This window comes from Poecilia latipinna, unplaced genomic scaffold (genome assembly GCF_001443285.1).
Source record: "Poecilia latipinna isolate Pla-1442-1.1 unplaced genomic scaffold, P_latipinna-1.0 Scaffold96, whole genome shotgun sequence".
Lineage (NCBI taxonomy): Eukaryota > Metazoa > Chordata > Actinopteri > Cyprinodontiformes > Poeciliidae > Poecilia > Poecilia latipinna.
Genome location: NW_015112712.1, coordinates 723,565 through 744,058, shown reverse-complemented (window position 1 = coordinate 744,058; position 20,494 = coordinate 723,565). Strand labels below are relative to the sequence as shown.

General features: G+C 39.1%; 1 protein-coding gene across 5 annotated transcripts in view; it reads right to left on the bottom strand.

Moving 5' to 3' along the window:
• prkar1b (protein kinase, cAMP-dependent, regulatory, type I, beta) overlaps positions 1-20,494 on the bottom strand; it is a 77,890-nt gene that overhangs the window by 10,669 nt on the left and 46,727 nt on the right. For all 5 annotated transcript variants that reach the window (XM_015026004.1, XM_015026032.1, XM_015026011.1 and 2 more), the window contains 5 exons: positions 19,463-19,524; positions 15,992-16,038; positions 11,864-12,022; positions 4,984-5,044; positions 1,479-1,600 (listed from right to left, as the gene is read on the bottom strand). In XM_015026004.1, the coding sequence (XP_014881490.1) occupies positions 1,479-1,600; positions 4,984-5,044; positions 11,864-12,022; positions 15,992-16,038; positions 19,463-19,524 (451 nt within the window). The remainder of the gene's footprint in view (positions 1-1,478; positions 1,601-4,983; positions 5,045-11,863; positions 12,023-15,991; positions 16,039-19,462; positions 19,525-20,494) is intronic.

The following is a 20,494-nucleotide window of genomic DNA, read 5'->3' as shown; positions in this document are numbered from 1 at the left end:
AAAAAAAAAATAAAAAATATATATATATATATATTTTTTTTTTTTTTTTTTTTTTTGCTAGGTAACAGTGCTCCAAACTGCAGCACTGTGCACTGAGCTTCTGTAGTTCAGAGTGATGTCAGCAATCCCAACGTCAGCCATTTTGTTTGACAAGTGTGTTTTACAGTTTCTTTGAATAGACTTTGAATTCAGGTCAACTCCATGATGGAATATTAGGGCCAGGATATGATTTTTTTTTTAATTGCAAGAATAAAGTCTGAATAATACAAGAAAGAACAAACTTGTAGTATTCTGAGCATGAAGTAGTAAATTTATGTGAATTTCGACATGGAAAAACAACAAAAAATTTAAATGAAGGATGTTGAGCATCTTGAGAAGCTATGCTTTGGTTTTACAAATAAAGAAATGTTTAATCTTTTAAAACACCAGAATCAAATTATCATCAGTAGCAGGTCATTGTAACAATTCTGCAAATAATTACAAGATGTTCTGGTAAGATTGTGTCTTTATTCCGATAATATTGTGACTATATTCTCGCAATTAAACTTTTCTCGTAGCCTGGCCCTAATACTTCACTCTCACAGAAGAAATGTTAAGAGTCACTTTCTGAAAACATTTTCTGCCGTTTGTAATTTACTTTTAGAGAAAAGAAAGCGAACAAAATTGATTAAAGTCGGAAATCGGATCTGGTATGAAAAAAATCGGAGATTTTATTTGTAAGCCACGTCGCCCAGCCCTAATTGGAGATGAAGCCAGGCTCAGCGATGAGAGCGAAAAAAACCCAAAGAAAAGAGATGTAGAACAAAGGGAGAGTGTTGTGTAGGAAGGATACAGGTGAAGAGAAAAAAAAACAGATTCAGTGGAACATGGGATAAAGTCTGACATCATTCAGCCTCCTTCTTGCATTTCACCTCCGCCTTCACCTAATCTTGCGTACTGCAATCACAGCTAAAAAGAAATCTCGACGGACACGGACATTACCACCGGCATGTGATGAGGTGAGCATCACCTGCAGGAGAGTCTGAAAAGAGGAGAGGAAAGAGAAGCAGGGTCTCCCTCCCGTCAGGAGCTCTCCAGCCAGAATCCTCCTGGCCTGACCCCGCTGAAAGCTATACAAGTATGGAGTTAATCAAAACTGTGTTAGGATGACAGGCAGGGGGCCCTCTGAGAAGCCATGCCAGGGGCCCCTTCTCCACAAAGCTTGCACTGTGAGGGGGGCCTGCCCTTTGCACAGGAATTGTGGTTGAGGGCCGGGGCAGGTAATCTGTCTGCTGGTGGCAATAAACTAAAATCAGTTCTGATGTCAGCGGAGCCGTCTTCAAGGCTTCGGCTCAGTGACATGAACGTCAACCCTTGTGCGCCCACCTGATGACACATGCGTACACTCGGGTCCTACATGTCAGCACTTACACTTTAGAGGAAATGAGACAAAGCGTTGAAATTAGCCAACATAATGGGCAGACATGACAGATCCTTACCTCTGTAATAATGAAGAAGTCATCTCCGGGCTCGCCCTGCACTACGATCTTCTCCCCATCCTCAAACTGAACTGGCTCCAGGGCATCAGCCACAGTCAGGCGCTCCCACTTATCCAAAGACTCTGTGAATGAAGCACGTTAAAACTGTGAAACAGCGGACGCACAAACTCGTACTCAAACCGTGTAGGTTACACGCTCACAGACGCTGCTGCCTTCACGGTTCTCCAGGGAAGTTGCGGGGATAAATCCCATTCCAGGCTAATCCGGTTATTCATCAGGAACCATTACATTTCAGATCCTTTGACTACTCCCCTCGTTTCATGGAGGCCCAGGGAGCTTAAACACCTTAAAATTGAGCCCTAAATCTGTTCTACTTACGGTGGCTTGTGGTGACAGAGATATGATTTATCCCCAAAAAGAATCTTTTACTCAGCAATAAGCTACATATGAGAGCGTGCTGAATGCAGGGCCTTGCAAAAGCATTCAGACCACGTGAACGTTTCAATATTTTGCACCCACAAACTTCATTGAGATTTGATGAGATACAACAAAAAACTTTTGAGCAAGTAAAACAGAAAGGCGCACATCTATTTGTTGTTGTAGAGAAAAGGCAAATAGCTACAAAAAGTCATGCTTAAAGTTTGCAAAAAGCCATATGTGAACCATAGAGAATATTATAAAGATGCATAATATTGGGAAAAGAGATGCTAACCAAATGCTGCAATAAAGTTATTTTATACATATTCAGGGCTGCAACTAATTATTTTAGTAATCGGTTGTTCTTACATTTAAGCAATTAATCGGATAAGAAAATGGGAACCTTTTTACTACACTATAAAAAATGTTCTAAGATTTGCATACAGGGAGAACCTAAGTACAGGAAAATCTTTGCTAAAAAAAAAAGAGGCTGCTAACAACTTGTTACTGGGGTGGAAATTCACCTCTAACAGGAATGGAAGATCACATTAAATCTCACTAACAAGTTTGTGGTTGCAAAACGAAAAAAAAAAAAAACTCAAGAGCAAAGAGTACTCTGAAATTAGACCGATTAAATAAAACTTCAGGTCTATTTAGTTGCTTTTACAACCAGCAAATTAGTGACCAAAAATAGTGGCTAATTATAATTAAATATTTCCAAAACATTTTACAATAAAGCAGGAATGAATCAAGCCTGGAAAAAAAAAAAAGGAAAATCCAATCAGTATTTTCTTTCAGCTTCTGGGAGATCTTTCAGCCAGTTGGTTGTTCCAACTATCCGACCGCAGGGACACTGACGTGGTTAGCCCGAGATATTCCTAGAAGCCGTTGGTTATTTCGCAGAAACCCGAGCGGATAGTTTCTCATCTCTCTCGGAAAAAAAGAAATGCTTCGACCAAAAGAGGTCAAAGCCACGCAAAACGTGATGTTTAAGGAAGACCGATCGGCCGGTAATAACCGAGTATCTCCACGCAGATGTTTGACCAGATGATCTCATCCTTCATTCACACTTCAGCAGATCAGTGTGGGCTAATCTTCCCCAGTCCTATCCATCTGCATGTGGAATGTGGCTTATCTGGAGCGAAAACACTCCTCATCCTCGGCTTTGTCTAGATGAAAAGATGACTCCCTGTTTTTATTTGACTAAGACGCGAGTTAGAGGCGTAAAACTGCGGCGGGCTCCCTTTGTCTGGCAGCATTGTCTCCCGGTGAGCTCACGAACTGATCCTGTTGTGTCTATTTATCTGTGTGTATAACCGTGTATGCATTTAGGATTAACTGGGATAGGCCTGGCAGTTTGGAGGTGTCCAGTGTCCTCTCCAGTGGGGCCGCGCTGTCTGCCGGACCCAGATGGATGTCTTCTGTCTGGCTGCAAACTAAAAGGCAGCAGGTCCTGCAGAGAGGTGATCCTTAACGGCAAGGCAAGTAACACGATACAGAGTTGTCTTGACTAAAGGAGCTACATTTTAGCATTCACGGAGCCTGCACCCACTTGGATCGGCTCGCTGTAAACATCCAGGGACCCCGCTGCTGGGATGTCGGAGCCTGCTTAAGTGCGAGTGCGACAAACATTTGTTGTTTCTCACTTGACACCAAAACATCAAGGGCTTGCACCCGATTTTGTGGCCATCTCTGAAATCAAAGACAAACAAAAACACTCCCGCCCCCTGCCCCTCTTGCGTTTGACAGAGGGCGAGCAGAGAGGCGAAGCGGCGGAAAGGGGGGACTTAAGAGAGGTATTCTACCTCAACGAGGGAGGCGGGTTCTCGAATTCAAGCCTCAACAAAGCTGTCAAAAGGGGAGAATAAAAATGAAAAGAGCCGACTTCAGAGAGACAATCTCCTGAGTCCCTGAATTGAGTGTATGCGTTTACTCACCCAGCTAATGACTCTGTACAGGGGGCACGGCCTTACCCTACACACCGCACACACACACACGATCAAGCGGATGGGGATGAGACGTCACTTCCAATTGCAACTCAATTCGAAAGTCAGAATGAATCTCATTCACCTTCCCTTTAAATCCAGTGGCCTGTGTAGGCTGGGTGTTATCCAAATTCCAGCAGGAAAGAGAGGCTTATCCTAACCCCCTATACTTTAATTGTCCACACAGAGACATTACAGAGTGTGGCGGGCTTAAGGGCGAACACTGTGAGTAGATTAAGACTGTAAACACAGACCTTACTCTGCTATAGGCCCCGTGTGACAGCGTATGCCTGTGTTTATGTGTGGCTAATCTATAATATGTTAATTTAACTGCCTCAACTCTGGATGCTGGGCCTTTTAAATCAACTTAGACCACAGCTTATTTATTGCTTGTGCAAAAGTACCCATTCTTCATTAAAGAAGAAACAACAAACGAGTCGTCTTAGTGTAAATTTCTTGCCGCACTTTGTCCCATTAAAACCGGAAACTTCAATGTATTTCATGGGATTCTGTGATACAGCAGTAAGAGGTGAAAAGACAGCATGTATAGCTTTTCAGTTTTTTGAGAATACAAATCTGGAAAGTTATCTCTTGTTTCTTCCTAGCCTACAGTATGTTTTTTGTTCAATCCAATCCAGAGGACTTAAAAACGTCAAGTGAGTCAGGCTGCCTGATGAGCAGCCGACTCAATGGTTGGAAAAAGTAGGAGCACCTTTAAGTTTGAGAGGCCGTAGGGTTGAAGCTTACTATACGGGTAAGGCATTTAAAAACAAAGAATTTTAAACCAACAGGAAGTCAGTGGCGTGGTGCTAAAACTGAAGTAATGTGTTCACATTTTTTGTACCAGCTAGCAGCCAAAAATTTTTATTCGACACGTATACGACTCAAATTTGATGAGTTCTGAAGGAAATTGGTTGTGCTGGATTTTGATTTGTAGCATGAAAATAAATGTAGCCCACACTTTTCTGAATTTCATTTAGAAAAAAACTGAAAAGACTGTATATTTCCCACCATTTCACAAATTGTCCATGACCTGTGTGAAAATGCCGAAGGCTTATAAATACTTTTAAATGGCACCGTATTGATCTGACAAATACACTTACCAAGGATGGAGACCTTGCTGAGGAACTCTTCGTACATCTTTCTCTTTCTCAGAGTACTTCCCTGTGAGACAAACAGAAATAACATTATCTGATCGATACAGTCCTAAATCAACTGGTAGCACAGTAGTTTCATTGTGCTGCTAAATACTGGAGTGGCTCGGATTCAAAAAGCACAGTCTGATTCATTTTGCAACGGCTTTTATTTTTCTCCCACTTTCATCACTGCCGGATTAGCAAAAGCAAGTGTCAGCAAAACATGAATTAAGTTTTTTAATATCTAAAAAATATTTGAGCGGTTATTACTTTTCTGCGTCTTGCATGAACATTTTTTGCACCGGCTATCAATCGTACAGCAAGAAAAGTCCAGTGCCTATAAAAGTAAATTACAATAGAAGTTGTTTTTTTAATTTTTTTTTTTTTTAAGATTAACGTGTCACAGTTCACGGGGTCATGCTTAGGGAGGCTTGTGTGAGATATGGAGTAAAGTTTATTGCGTGTGTGTCTGTCTGTGTGGCCCGCCCCACCCACCAGGCAGGGGACTTTCCCCTCCCTGGTTTTGCCATGAAAATCAGGTGCTTCCTGACAAGACCGGACCCAGAGGACCCCTTCCCTAATTGCGTTTCTTCTTCACTGCACAGAGCCACTCAGGGAGAGCGGGAGAATAAAGAAAGCAAAAAAAAAAAAAAAAAAGAAAGAGAAAAAAGAAAAAAAATCCAGTGAGGACAGGCAATCTTGTCCAACCCGTTTCTGCTGTTTGCATGTGGTAGTGATGTATGTATTGAGGCTTGGGGTGTCTTCAGCACAAGCGCTCGAGTCCCGCTGCTGCCTCTAATTTCATATAATTTCACATTTTGTCTTAAAAGGGGAGAAAATCTTCCCAAGTGAGTCAACGTCAAACTGAGGATCGTAAACAACTTGATTAAAGGAATTCTAGGCTGCTCTGCCTCCCTCCTGGATAAATGATTTGAGTGCGTGCAGGCAAGTCTGTTTTTAGTTCTGCCACTTATGTTTCACTGCTATCTGAGCAGGGACGAAATTTTGAGGCTCTAACTGTTAAACTTTCACATGCACACTGCGCTCCAACTTTTTACAGCCTTTCCGCGAAGCTTAAAGATTCAAAATGCTTGCCGTGCAAACATATAATGTATACGGCACGTCTGATTTATGCGAGTGCTGCAGGAACAGCAGGGTGGGCCCCAAGTAATGTGAGGGATTTGCATTTCCAAAAGTTACCAAATAAAAATACGACACTACTGGATGTCATGCTTTCTAGCAGCCGTCTTTATTGGCATCTACCTGGGAGGGCTCCAGCACACGACCATGTGTAAAAACGTCCTACTTCTCTTTGACCTACTGTCTTCGCCATTTATGTGGTTAAAGATGAACCAGCATTTTTGTCTGTTTGCCGTCTTTGAGGTGGAATCATCAAAGGCTTGAGGTGTGGAGCGCAGCCAGACTAAACCAACTGTATCTTAAGCCCCATCGCTATCGCCTTCATCTCCGTCCAGCGTGACACATAACCGCTCCCTCACCCTTCATCGCTCCTTTTTTCTTGCTATAATTTCCCCTTGTTTCCTTTCGTCTTGTGTTCTGTTTGTTGACAGTGGTCTGTCAGCTTGATAATAGCTTTGGATGTAACTGTGTCTGTTTAAATACCAAGATGACACAACAACGCTGGTATTGTATGACTGATGGCAACACAATGGGGAGAGTGTGTTTACTACAAGGACTGGTATTACATTGTTTGCTCAACTCTCGAATAAGGAAAGTGGTGGGATGTGTGGGTGTGGCAGAGTTTGAAGGGACGCCTTGGCTTTGCTTTACAACATCAATGAAATGTTACACATATACTGTGTCGTCAACATGCTCGTTGGTTAAAATTATTTATGATCAATTTAATAATGTGATTTACGCTTCACTCTTCCAGGAATAGTCTACGGTTTTCAACTTTTACTTTAAACCTTAAAAATCTGTAGCCTTCCCTCACCCTCCAGTCGCTGTACAACAATATCATATTTTACTAAATTACGACCTCTTTGAAATATTTTTTTTACATTTTTATTTAAAAGTAACAGTCGCCTTTAATCTTACACAGCTACACCATCATTTACAAATCCACAGAGCTGCGATGAGGAGCTCCTCGGGGTTTGGTTGTGGGACCCGTCTTGTTTTTGTTATGGATTTGTCTTTTTTCTGACAACGAGATTAATTAAAAGGGCTAACAAGGTCTGATTTTAAATGTCTTAGTTTAGGATACATTTAAAAGAATTACAGCATAAAACAATCAGATTTTAGGGATATTTTTCTTGACTAAATATAGACCAACATCAAATAACAATATTATTCATGTCTGTACATATATAATATTTGAATTGATAGTAGTATAGTCCTATGTCCTGTGGGACTATAGTACTTGTACTCTCTTTGACCAGTACATTTCATTTGTATCAGTTAATACTTTCAACATTTCGGCATTTCATTTTGAAGCATACTGCAAACATGCACTCCATTACAGATGTCTCATCTGTAATGAACTTTGTAGTAGCCGTGATTTGATGTTTATTTACTTCAGCTTTCTTATGTTGTTTGATTCAGGGTACTCATCTGTTTGCTGTTCAATTCCCAGACAGTGTTTCCCTCCTCAGGGAATACCATAATAATGGAAAACAGATCAGTTTGTTAGCACAAGCCTTCTTCATTTTAAACAAAACCCTGTAATCACGTAAAACATAAAATCACTTGTAGAGGCTAGTTCTGTGAGCTACTTTTGTGTGATACACTGAATTTTTGCTTATTACATAATCAAGGATGTGTGTTGTAATAACAAATTTTAAACATTTCTGACCTTCATGCACCAATTATTTCACTAAGAGGAATAAGCCATATCTACAGTAAATATTTTAGGAGGCCGTGTTATGTTAATGGCAGTGTTTATATTCACTTTTCTATATTGTTGTCAATCAATTAAAAAAATTAATGAGGTTAATCAGATTCTGCTGCTGTGATTAAGCATTATTAATGACTATGTCTAACTTTGAAGGCTCCTGCCGCACTCCAATTAAAATGCAATCAATTATAATTTTGTAGCAGAAATTGGCAACTAAGGGAAACGTACTCCACTACGCATGCATACATAGTAGCAAACTTGTTCAGGGAACAATTGACAGATAAGATATTTCTTATTTTCTAGTTCTTAGATGGACTCCCCTTTCTGATGTTGCCCTGGGCAACTGCCCAGACAGCCAATATATATATATATATATATATATATATATATATATATATATATATATATATATATATATATATATATATATATATATATATATATATATATATACTGTCTGCATGTTTTCATAAAATGTTTAAGGAAACAATTTGTTGTCTCAAATCAAATATGTCTGAGGATTCTCAGTTTTCCATGTTTCAGGAAGGTTTGAAAGAAGTCATATGATTTTAAGCATTAATTTAGAAATGTGCCTCTCCCTTCATTACTGACAGTTGTTCATCTTCATACAGAAGCATACATGGCATACATTTGTCATAATGGGTGTGTGTCACAATGCAGGGTGTAAAATGAACACCACGCTGCTGTGTAACGACAGAGCGAGTCAAATTAGCTTTGACATCACGTGTCATTTTCTTCTTAATCTAAATATAACAATTGCCTAACCATTTTGGACTGAAAGTTAAAAGCTTTGCCCACAGCCCATGATTGGTTGAAAGTGATCAAATAATTATTGGCTACATCAATCAGAAAGTAGATCCAACTCCATAGCTACGCTAGTCAATTCAAGCATCTGGCATGCCGAGGTGAGTAAATCTTCATTAGTGCATTCACAAATGCCTGCGTAGCACAACAGGAGAAGAACATTAATGGGACGGCTGTGGCTGAGAGGGAAAAGCAGATGTCTTGCAATCGGAAAGTCCAGTTTCCTCCACCATCTGTTGAAGCTCTATTGGCCAGACGCTTAACCCCAAGTTGCCTATCAATCAATGCTGGTGAATGTAGCTCTAGTGTGAAAAGAACACAATGTAATGTCAGTCGATTTATCTTGTCAATGCTCTGATATTTGTGTAGCATTTATTGAAATTTTACAGCAGTGGCACATATGTGTAATATACATGGCATCTCGAGATTCTGGCAGCCATGTGACAGAATATTTCAACATCTCTTAAAAAAAACAGTGGATGTTTTGCTTAGCTAGAGATAAAAAGTACTTTACTTAAGAACCAGATGTGTGCAAAGACGATGCCTGAGTGTTTTTTAATGTAAACCACATAAATTTGCATGATTTTGAATTGCGAGAGTGAGAATGAGAATGCTAATGAAAGAATACTGACAAATATATGCAAGTAGTTTGTTTTTACTGATAAGATAAAATAGGAATCACAGGGATTGGATTAAAGTAAGGTATATCCTCACACTATTGGTGGGCCTTGTGTTCTGATTGTGTTCTCACTGTGTCTTAATGAACAGATTGTGTTTTTGTCCTAGTTATGATTCCTAATCTAGTTTTACTCAGCAACATACATCGATCCATTTTCATTTCTTTCCTAATCATATTCAGGGTGTTTAGGAGGCTGGATGCTACCCATCAGTCCACTGGCTTGTCTAGCTAAATAACTCCAAAGAAATGCCAGCACAAGTCTGTGCAATTCTACAAACGAGTTTGTCTTGAAATCACATGGATCAGTGACAAGTTAAGTGGTAAAGTGGTTAAGTATCGCTTTATCTTATAATTTGTAGATTATGAAGACAAAGAGAACAGGGGAGCAGATGTGAAAAAGTCAAACAAACAGCAGTGCAAATGCACATTTCAACCTGAGCGCTAACTAGCTGCAGACCCAGAGATTCAGCATAATTTTTTTTTTTTTCACTGAGAAACACACATATTCTTACACAAAGAGAGAATGCTCATTGTGTTGGCCAAAGAGGCTGCCAGAATACCACACTTTGTAAAAAAAAAAAAAAAAAAAAGAAGCTTTACAAATCATTGACAGCAATAATTAACTACAGGTTTGTGTAATTGAATTCTGCCCCGCCACCCCCCTTCTTCTAGCTGCCGCCGCTGCTGGTAAGAACGAAGGAATGGAAGCAGCAGAGAGCGAGAATCCTCTCAAAGAAAGGTTACCCGGGCAGATTGAGCCGTCACTTTAACTATGCGCTTAAGAGGTGACATGAGTGCTAGGCAGATTGCTGGCAACTTTACAATGAGCTTAAATTCCACTTCTCAAAAAAAAAAAAAAAAAAACCTTCTTCCATCTCCATGAGCGCCGTTTGACAGAACAAACAGAATTTTCACTGCTGCCAATGGCAAAGTTTAGATACACACAGGAATCAGGAAGGTTAATTGGTGTCTGACTAATTTATATGGCATAAAGTGTTAGGAACGTCCGAAGTAATGTTTAGCTGGACAAGTAGGTCTCACAGAGGCGTACTCAGACATGTGCAATAATTAGTTATTCTTACAGAACAAAAATATGTCTGCGAGTCTGACAGCCAGGGCAGAGCACCTAATGTTTCCACTTTAAACATTTAGACATTCCTACTAGATAAGCTCCTGGAGTGGGAAGTGCATGTGCAGGCATTAGGACTGACCCTTTCTCTCCTCCTCAGCCCCCCACACACTCATTGCCTTTACTTTTTCCCCCCTTTCTTTGTCTAAGAAAGAAGAAAGGAGATCTAGGGAGATATTAAAATGGGAGGATAGACTCCTGTGTGTGCATGCATGTGTCAGAATGCGCATGTAAATGGAAGCAGGTGCTACAAGTGTTTAAGGAGTTTTAAGTAGGCTAAGTAGGAGGAAATATTGGAAGCAAAAGAGCATGATTAGTGTTGAGGACCTACCGTAAAGATCTTAAATGTATGCACATATATCATACTTACAGTACTTTACTATTAAATTACAGTATGACTGATGTTACTCTGCACTTTTATGGTTTAATGCTACTTTTATCTTTATTAAAATGTCAAATTTTGGTCAATTTTAAACTATAAATAATAACAGTTCGAAAAAGTTTTCAGTCAATTTTGTTTACTTTGTGCGGAAGTGTTTCGTACCCCTTACACTTTTCCACATTTTGTCACATTATAACTAGAAACTTAGAAAAACACAATGCAAATTTTAGGCTGGAAAGTAACACAATATATGCAGAATGCATACAAGAATGATTTAATAAAAAAGTAAAAATATAAAATTTCACTAGTCTCAATCCTTACGCAAAATCTAACAGGTTTTCTTCCAGGATTGTCCCGGAAGAAAACCGGGACAATTGTCCCGGAAGGGACAGTGGGTCCCTGTTACTTTAACAGGGACCCACTATGTCCCTGTTAAAGTAAAACCTTACACAGCATGATACGGCCATGTGTCACCACAGGGACGGTGTGTTCCAGTGATCTGTACTTATACTGAGATTAATATAAACATCCATGCTGGCTGTGTGGATTTTATTTAGGGGCATGAAAGTAAAAAGATCTTAAGACAGATGTACGCAACATTTTGGGATTTTCCTGAGTTTGTGTCTTTTTCTGTGCATTTAACAGTAACACACAGCTTGTGTTGATCTGTTGCATAAATGCATTAAAAGTTCATTGAAGTTCTAATGTGAGAAAATCTGAAATAGTTTAATAGTTCACAATACATTTGCAATTTAATGAGAGTTTGGTATTCAATTAGTAAAAAAAAAAAGTAATTTACTGTATTTTATTGTGCTAAAATGAGCTAGCTGTGTAACAATACTGTTTTTTAATACTGGAGATTTGGCCAATTCAAAGTAATTATAACAGGAAAAGTGGCTTCATCCAAACTGCTCAGCACTCAATATGTTACCAGAGAGGATACTTTCTTACATCTGAGCAGATTGTTGGGTTACTTACCATGAGGATGCGGCGGTAGCTGTCCCTGTCAATGCCCCACAGTTTAAGATCTGTCTTGGCCTTGACGGTGGCAGCTCTTGGAGTCCCATAGATCAGGGCCAGCTCGCCAAAGCTTCCCCCCTCTCCGATATTGGTCACCAGCTCACCGTTCACATAAACCTGCAGAGATAAAAAGAGAAAGGAGGGACGGACAGGCCATGAGACTGTCTGCTTCAAAGAGCACTGACAAATGAAAACCGGTTGCACTCTGACTTTTGCAGCTCTCACAAAGCTATTGACTCTTTTATTTTCTATTTTCTACTCTAAGCCTTCAAATGAGATCCTCTAAGGGAATCCATCCCATCTATTTCTTCACCTCCCTCTCCTGTCATCTGAAAGACACTGAGTTAGACAGATGTGTAAAACGGTTCTGTCCTCAAGTCAAACTCATACACACTCCCTTGCTTACATGCAGAGCTCCACTTAGGCCAGCCGGTAGAGCTCTAAAGACAATACAACCTCAGTCAGGCCGTCTCTGGGGCCGTCACAGTCTCAACTGTCAACACTATCTTGTTGACTTAATAACACAGGGAGACGGGAGGAGGGAAACAGAAGGACGGTTTATTCCTTTGCTCATCGCTGTGAATTGCGAAAATAGTTAGAAGACATTATTCAGACTCTAAGGGGAACCACAAGGGACCCATCCGTCACCATATGCTGGATTCTGTTCAAAGGGATGCAGAGTACTGGCTGTGGTTACGTCAAGCTCTGAAGAACAATTATCCGAACGTAGCAAGAGCGTTACATCAGAGCACAACGGTGGTGGTGTTTTTACGACAGTTTCCAATCCTGTTCCCAGGTGGCAATTATTTTGACTTAACTGTCGTACTAGCAAGCTTTTATTCAGATCCCTAGAGCAGTCGAGTAAATTTGAAGCTTTGGTAACAGTAAGTGCGGCTCTATAAAGAAAGGCTGAAGTGGAGCATGTTTTGCCATTTCTACAGACTAAATATGAGCAGAGAGCTGTGTGACTGGTTGAGGATAAGAAACAAAATCAAAATGTAAAGTATAAGAATGAAGCATGAATTTGAGCTTAGTTACTTAGTTTGCAAAAAAAAACAAAAAACTAGAAAGTATCAAGCTTGCTATTTTACAAATTTTGTATATGCTGGTTTCTCTTGGATAAAAGGCAGTGTCTAAAAGTAAATAGATTTGTGTGCAAACATAAGGGGGATTACATTAGTAGCAACTTTCAGGCAGTTTATGAGCTGCTGGCTAATTTACACCCCTGTCTAATGAGAGACATCTTCACACTCTCGTAACATCTGCGCTGTTCTTGACGTAGTTTAGTGCCAGGGTTGTGGCTGGGAGGCAGGCAGCCGCTGTCTGTAAGGGATGGAAGAGAGGGACATGAGGTGAAATAGATGTAGAAGAGGGCGAGGTTTGGCAAGGGAGGGAGGTGAGCTTGAGGATAGTCTTCCCACAGCTTGGGTGCAGGCAGAAAAGAGTCTGTGGGAGCAGATTCAGTGGTGAGCAGGACACATCTGGTTTAACACATCGAAGGAGGAGCAATCAAGGCAGAGCAGAGCTGCAGCTGCGGGACGCTGCAGCTGTTGAGTCGAAACAACTTCATGGAAAACTTTAGGAACAAGTGGAAATATGATAATTTAAGCTCGGGATATGTTAAAATAAAATGCAAAAGATGGAAATCAAAACCACAGAAAGAAATCTAAAAGCACAGCATAGAGGAATTTTGACTAGATAATTCACATTTGTGGTGAAAATCTTTTACAATGTTTGAAATTACACTTACATTTCTTTATAGACTACAGTGTTAAATGTACCGGCTCACACCTCCAAATGATCAAGGTGTTCCAATCACTTCCACAACGACAAGAGGTGTAGAATCCACCTAATTGGTATTCGGACTGCTTTTACAATCATTTGTGAAAGTATAGGTCACTCAAGAACTCAGTGAATTTTAGTTCCCTACAGTGAGCCGTGAAACCGCAGTAGAAAATTTTCTCACAGCTAAATATTCCAAATTCAACGGCTGGTGTCATTATAGCAAAGTTGAAGCAACTGGGAACACAAGAGTTAAAAACATCTTCAGTGGGAGCAATGGTTATATAGTTCCAAACACGGCTTTGGATTAGCTCAGGATCTGTCTGTCGGGTGCTTCATGTAGTGGCTTGGAAGGCCAAGCAGCTGTTTCCTAACCTTATATCATCAGGTGCAAGGCAAAGCCTCCGACTGGTGAATAGCACACCACCACCAGTGGACTGAGGAGCAGTGAGACCTGTTCTCTGGGTGGACAAATCAGCTCCAGGTACATGGAACATGTTGCAAACAGACTTTAAATTAAGTGAACATGATTCACTGAGCACTTTTAAGTCCAGACTGAGAGCACTAGAGATGACTTCCTCAAATTGTGGCTGTTTTTAATAATCATTTGTAAGGCATTTTAATTGTGTAAGTACATGTAATTATTGTGTAAACCCTTGCCGCCTCTTGGCCAGGACTCACTTGACAAAGAGGTTTTTAATCTCAATAGGAGTTTCGTGGTTAAATGTATGCAAAACATTTTTTTTTGTTAAAAGCCCCTTTCTCCAGGGTACTTTTAAAGTGGACTAAGACTTTTGCACAGAACAATGTTTCAATGGGTTTAGTTTGGCTTCATCATGTCCTTGTCTGCCTGACAGAAACCAGAGACAGTGTTGAAACAGTTCCTGTTGAGCACGATATCTTACAAGAGTAATAATCAAATTTCTACTTAAGTGCTTATCTTCTATCTAAATACACTTTATGGTTAAACACAAAAACTGAATGATGTTTTGTGCAAAATTGTGGCTCACGTCTCTTTCACATGAATCTCAGTATAGTTTAGATTACTTATCTAATCACATCAATAAGACAATCTGAAACAATGCCAGTCAAAACAGCAAGATTAGAAGCTATTTAAATTGTGGTTGTATCAAGGCACCATCTCGGTGTTTTACTTCCTACTTTCAATTTAGGATGGATCCCTGATGTTGGAAACCTTAAAAAAAAAACTCACCAACCTGCCTCTCTTCTCTTATCCAACTTTTTTGTTTTTTCTTTGGTGACTGCTATAAGCTGATAAGGTCACTTCCTGTTTAACTTTCCATCAGCTCCTGTTTTATCTCTCCACTTAGGTCTATCGGTTGGTGTCAGGCTCGCAAAGACAATAGATCTTCTCAATTCTCTGAAGCGCCATGTTCTGATTGTCATCAGACCAGAACCAGACTTTGAAGAGGACAAAACATGAGGGCAGCTCAACAAACCAGACCATATGTAGGGGTGCAATTTTGTCTTGACATGACAGGAGAAGGAAGGTTTCTTAAATCGGGTCACAGTCTTCTTTTACGAACTATACGTTTAAAAACAGTGGGATGGAAATTGACACTGGTAAACCTCCAACTGGAATACCTTCAAATATATTTTTTGTCTACTTTTCTTTTAATAACAGAAGAATTGACAAAGTGAGTGGACGCACAGAGATACAAAAAGGTGTTTAGAAGAAAACTGTGTTTTCAACGATGGTTGAAAGAGAGCATGCCTTTCAACAGATAACAGGAAGGCTGAATGCATCACAGCAAAAGGTCTGATGTAACTTTTTGAATTTTTAAGCTCTGTCACTGAACAAGTCACGTTGGACATTTTTGACATAATGTAAAGATCTGTATTCTCTACGAATACACATGACACTGCTGCTTTTGCAATGGTAGTTGCGCTAATCGATAATAGAGCTGAACTTGTTTTAATAATTTAAATACTATTACAAACTTATCTAAAATGACTAGTCTCTTACATGCACTCATGGCAGGAAAGCTAAAAAAACAACAACAAAAAAAACAGAGTTTTGGAAATAGATTAAAACAAAATTCTAATTAGTGTGTGAAAAAATGTTAAATTTAACAGTGTCAAAATTTAAGCCTAAATTAAGACATTAAAGACAATGTTTGTTAGGTTGTTTTATTAACGTCAACATTTCAAAGCCATTTAGATATTAGCAGACATGTTTATGTAGACATTTTATCACCGTGTCAGCCACATGTTCATGCTGTTCAGACAGGAGACAGCAGCTTTTTGCTTGAGGTTGTGTGTTTGTGTGTGTCAGACACTTACGTCCACTTCACCTTGGTCAATCACATAGAAATTGTCGCCTTCATCACCTGAAAAGGAGGGAGAAGGAATCATTAGTTCATAACAATAAAGAAAATAACTAACAGGCATGCAATCTAGCTTACTTCATTATTTCCTATAAAAGGTTCTTGACAAATAAATCCTGAATTATATAATAGATAGGAGTAAGAAAGAATGACGTGCAGCCAAAGGTCTGGACTGGATTCAAATGCAGACTTGTTGGAGTAATAGTCAATCTTACTGTGGTACATGTAAAATTGAGCTATAATTTTAAACTAAGCTGGCTTAAACATACCAAAGAACACAAATAACTTCACTCTTAAAATAATAATGCAAAATTGAAGGTCTGTCTGATTTGTTTATTTCCCAAAAAGAAATAAAACCAATGAAAGAATTGTTCCAGTACTTTAGGTCTCTATAAATAAAATGGCTTTGAGCTTCTGGGTAGCGCTAAAAGTGCTACTGCCTCATTGAGAATACGTATTTCATAGGCCATGCCAATAACTTTGAGCACATGTGCTCTTGCCAGCAGAAAGTTGCAGCAATGACAGTATTCATTACTTTGGTTTAATAGCGGAAACTTTGAAACATAAGTGTCTGAACATGCAAAGCTTTAACACCTCAGTGGCATGGAAGAGAACAGTGCCTAACTACAGGTGGTTGCTTCATTCATTATGGTCTTTATATGACTGAAAACTATATTTATACTTTGAAAGCAACATTCAATCCATAAAATGTGGTCTAACTGCATCACTGTCTTAAAAAAAAGCTGTGCTTTTGAGGTAAACTCTCAAAGAGATGAATGGGATATGTGATTTATATATTCTAAAAGCATCTCTGGATAACAAAAACAGTAAAACATGGCTAAATTTAGAAGAAAAAGCAGCCAAAGTGGGTAAATGAGACGTGTATATATATATATATATATTTTACTGCAGCCTTTTGGCACAAGTAAAGATGCAACTTTGAGTGTATTTTTGATCTAAGTTTACCTGAAGACTTAAAGTGTGGAGAGGACCATGTGAGTAAAGTTCACAGAAGTTCACATGGCTAATTAATTCTGAGAGGATTGGAGGGCTCGTTAATCATAGTGCCCTATTTGTCACACGAAATGTCCGTTGTCTGTCTGAAAGCCTACCCCTGAAAAGACCCTAAAGAGCCACGCACACACACATATTCTGACAAACCTGCTGCAACCTGGCCCTGCCATAATTTTTCTTCTTTCTCTCTCTTTCATCTCATCTATCCCTCTTTCAATTTCCTCTAACTGTGTCTGTCTTTTCTTGTACTCTTCCTGTCTTTTATCACTTTGGTGGCCAGGTCTTTGTTTTGTGTCTTTCACTTGAGAGTGCAGGCAAATGTTTAACCAGAACCTGCGCTCACAAACACACACAGATATACGTCCTCACACAAGCTGAGATGCCTCATGTGGCCTTGTTTCAACAGATTAATTTTCATATATACTGGTAACGAACCAAAGGATAACATGAGTTATTATCTTTGATCTCCAGGGTGTTGTTATACCCAGAGTACCAATATTAGTGGTTCAGCAGAATAATATTAAGCAAATAATTGATTAAGTAGTAGTAGTAGTATGTTTCAATGGTATTGTGTTTATTGATATTGAAAAACATGCACGTTCCAATGACACAAGCAACTTATAGCTCACTATTGGATACAGCTTTATTAGTGTGCGTGTTAATTGACATATTTATAGCAAAATCATGATACTACTGAAATTTTGATTAATTTCTGTCCTCTATAAACATGCTGCATTTAACAATTTTGCTCGCATCTCAATCTAGTAGAAAAAAAAATAGTGCAATACATAGCGTTATTTTAAAAAAATCCTGGGTAGGGTTTATATAGTGTGTAAGTAGCTAGTAGTAAGGTTGGTTTTGTTGAAGCTCTACAGTAGTCCAAACACTAGCTATGACATCAGCACTTTATACATCACACTCTTGGTGTGTATAACAATGGGTTGTCTGGGTCTGAGGGCCCTACATAGTAAGCTAGACTTATTATCACCAAATTAGGGCTGATATACTCCCGAAAGCTGTTTTAAGAGTCGGTGGGAGGCACCAGCAGTTATCCTTCACTTAGTGTCTGTTTATGATTTTTTTTTTCCCTCCCCCATTTTTTTTGAGTGCTCTGAAGCTGTAACATTAGGTGATTTTGCGCAGGTGTTAACATGACATTATCGAAAGTGGAGGATTTTCAAGAATGTGTGTTTCTTTGGCGTTTTAAAAATATGTGATTAAATGTCTGTGTTTGACAGGAGTTTCAGAGACGGAAATACAGGAAAACACGCAGTCTGGTTCTCCTGGTCTGTTTTTCTTCCAAGTCTAGGGATGACTACTGTGGAGGTTTCTCGGTAAAGCAGAGGAAAGGGACCAAGTGGTGCATGCTTGAGAGGAATGTGTGAATAGGGCAATGAGGGGAAAAGGGAGTGGTAGGATAAAATAAACATGGCCAATGGTGGCAGTGCAACTGATGTATACTTTGAGATAAATCTATTGTGGATAATCAGTAAAAGTAGTGGTGTCTTAATTGCTTCCTTTCTATTTAAGTGGTTTAGTGGTTCAAGTTAATGATAATAGGCCACCTATTATTATATCAAGGAGCTGGCAGCAAAATAGATTCTGTACATTGTTCAACATCAGTCGTCATTTTAATTTAGTCAAAACTTCAATCCTGTTGTTGCCTATTAGAGTTCTGTGATTTAAAAGAACTAATTAGGGGAAGCGCATCAAAAATGCAAACGTTTTCACATCCCTTTAACTTTTCACATTTCTTACATTACAACCACAAATCAAGTCTAATTTAATCTGTTTGTGAAACAATGATTTTTGTCTGAAAGGTGCTACATGAATCAAACTTAATAGTAAAATTCAATGCATATCATTTCCTTACTTTTACTTCCACCAGCTGAGGGTTTGTGGAAGAAAACCCATCTTCATAGTCATCTGCTACATCTTACAGATCCCCTAACCTGCTTTAAGTCTGGAGTCAGAGACTAGAAGGCAGGACATTTGCAGTAGTCTTCAATACGTAAATGTCTTCTGACTTTCTTTCAAAAGTGGTTTTCCTTTATCCAACTCTCATAAAAACAGATTTGATGAATCTGAAAAATATCCTCTTCAAAGACTCTTGCTTAATCCTGTCAATTGGGTGGGTGGTCATGTTTTGGTAGCTTTGCAGTTGTGCTGTTATCTATCCATTTTCGGATCATGATTATGATCTATGAGATGCTGAAACTTTAGAATATTTCTTTATTACCCAACCCTGCTTTCAACATCTCCGCAACTATTTGCTGTTTTGTTTTCATTCATCCCACAAAATCCCAACATGACAAAACATTAAAAAGTGCCAGAGTTACAATACTTTTGCAAGACACATATACAAATGTTCTCAATTTTAACAATTTTTTCTAATCAAATTGTTTGTACTAACCTTGTTGGATAACTGTTTCCCCTGCAATGTGGGTGACAGGGAACATGGCATCGAATATGTCACTGCAGAGAAACAGGGAAAAAAAAGGAAACAATTAAAACACACATGCTTTCATTCTTTGCATTGTATTTCTTGATTTCATTATAAATTTCATATGCAACACTTTCAAAACTGCATGATAAACTGGCAGCATGAATGTTTTTCATCATTCTCTGAATGCAACCAAATACATGCTATACCCAGATAAAGCAATCATGAAAAAAAAAAAAAAACTCTAATACATTTTCACAATTCATGAATGAACATTTGTGAAATAAGTTGTTATGGTTGTCATATGAGAATTCCATCAAAGGCAGCCAAACGTTTCAGCCACTTAGTCTGGATCTCTGCACGATACAGGTACCGTACGTGGGCCGATTTATGGCTGTTTTGTTTCAGCTTATGATCAAAGCTCGTATCTCTGAGAGCATCTTCCTTCGGAGGCGCAGAAAAAACAAACAAAATGACAGTTGAACCCGAGCACCTGATTTCTGCTCCAGCCCGCCAGGTAAAAAAGCGCCTGTTAGACGGCTGCTAATCGCACAGTTTAAATGCATGAGGCCTCAGAAGATTAGAGCACCACTGCTGGAATGTGATGGGACAAAAGACATTATCCTTCTCTCTGGGTGTCTCTCCCCTCCAGGGTGTATTTTTTCCTATCTAATCAGTTGCATACCATTTGTGTTATAGAAAAAAAAAATACAGTAAAAAACAATATACTAAGATTAATTATATCAAAGAGTTGCAAAAACTACAGTGAATTTGGGGCAAGTTTGAGCTTGCAGTTATGTCTCTATGTGTGTGTGCATGTTTAAGCCAGAATGTCTGAATCTGAGTCCATACAGCCTATGAAAACACACAGGTTTGCACAAAATAATATGTGGGAGAGGGATAACTGCATGCTTCTTAACCTGCAGCACACAAAATACACATAAAACAGAGGGAGAAAAAAAAAAAAAAAAAAAATAATAATAAAATTAAATTTGCAAACGC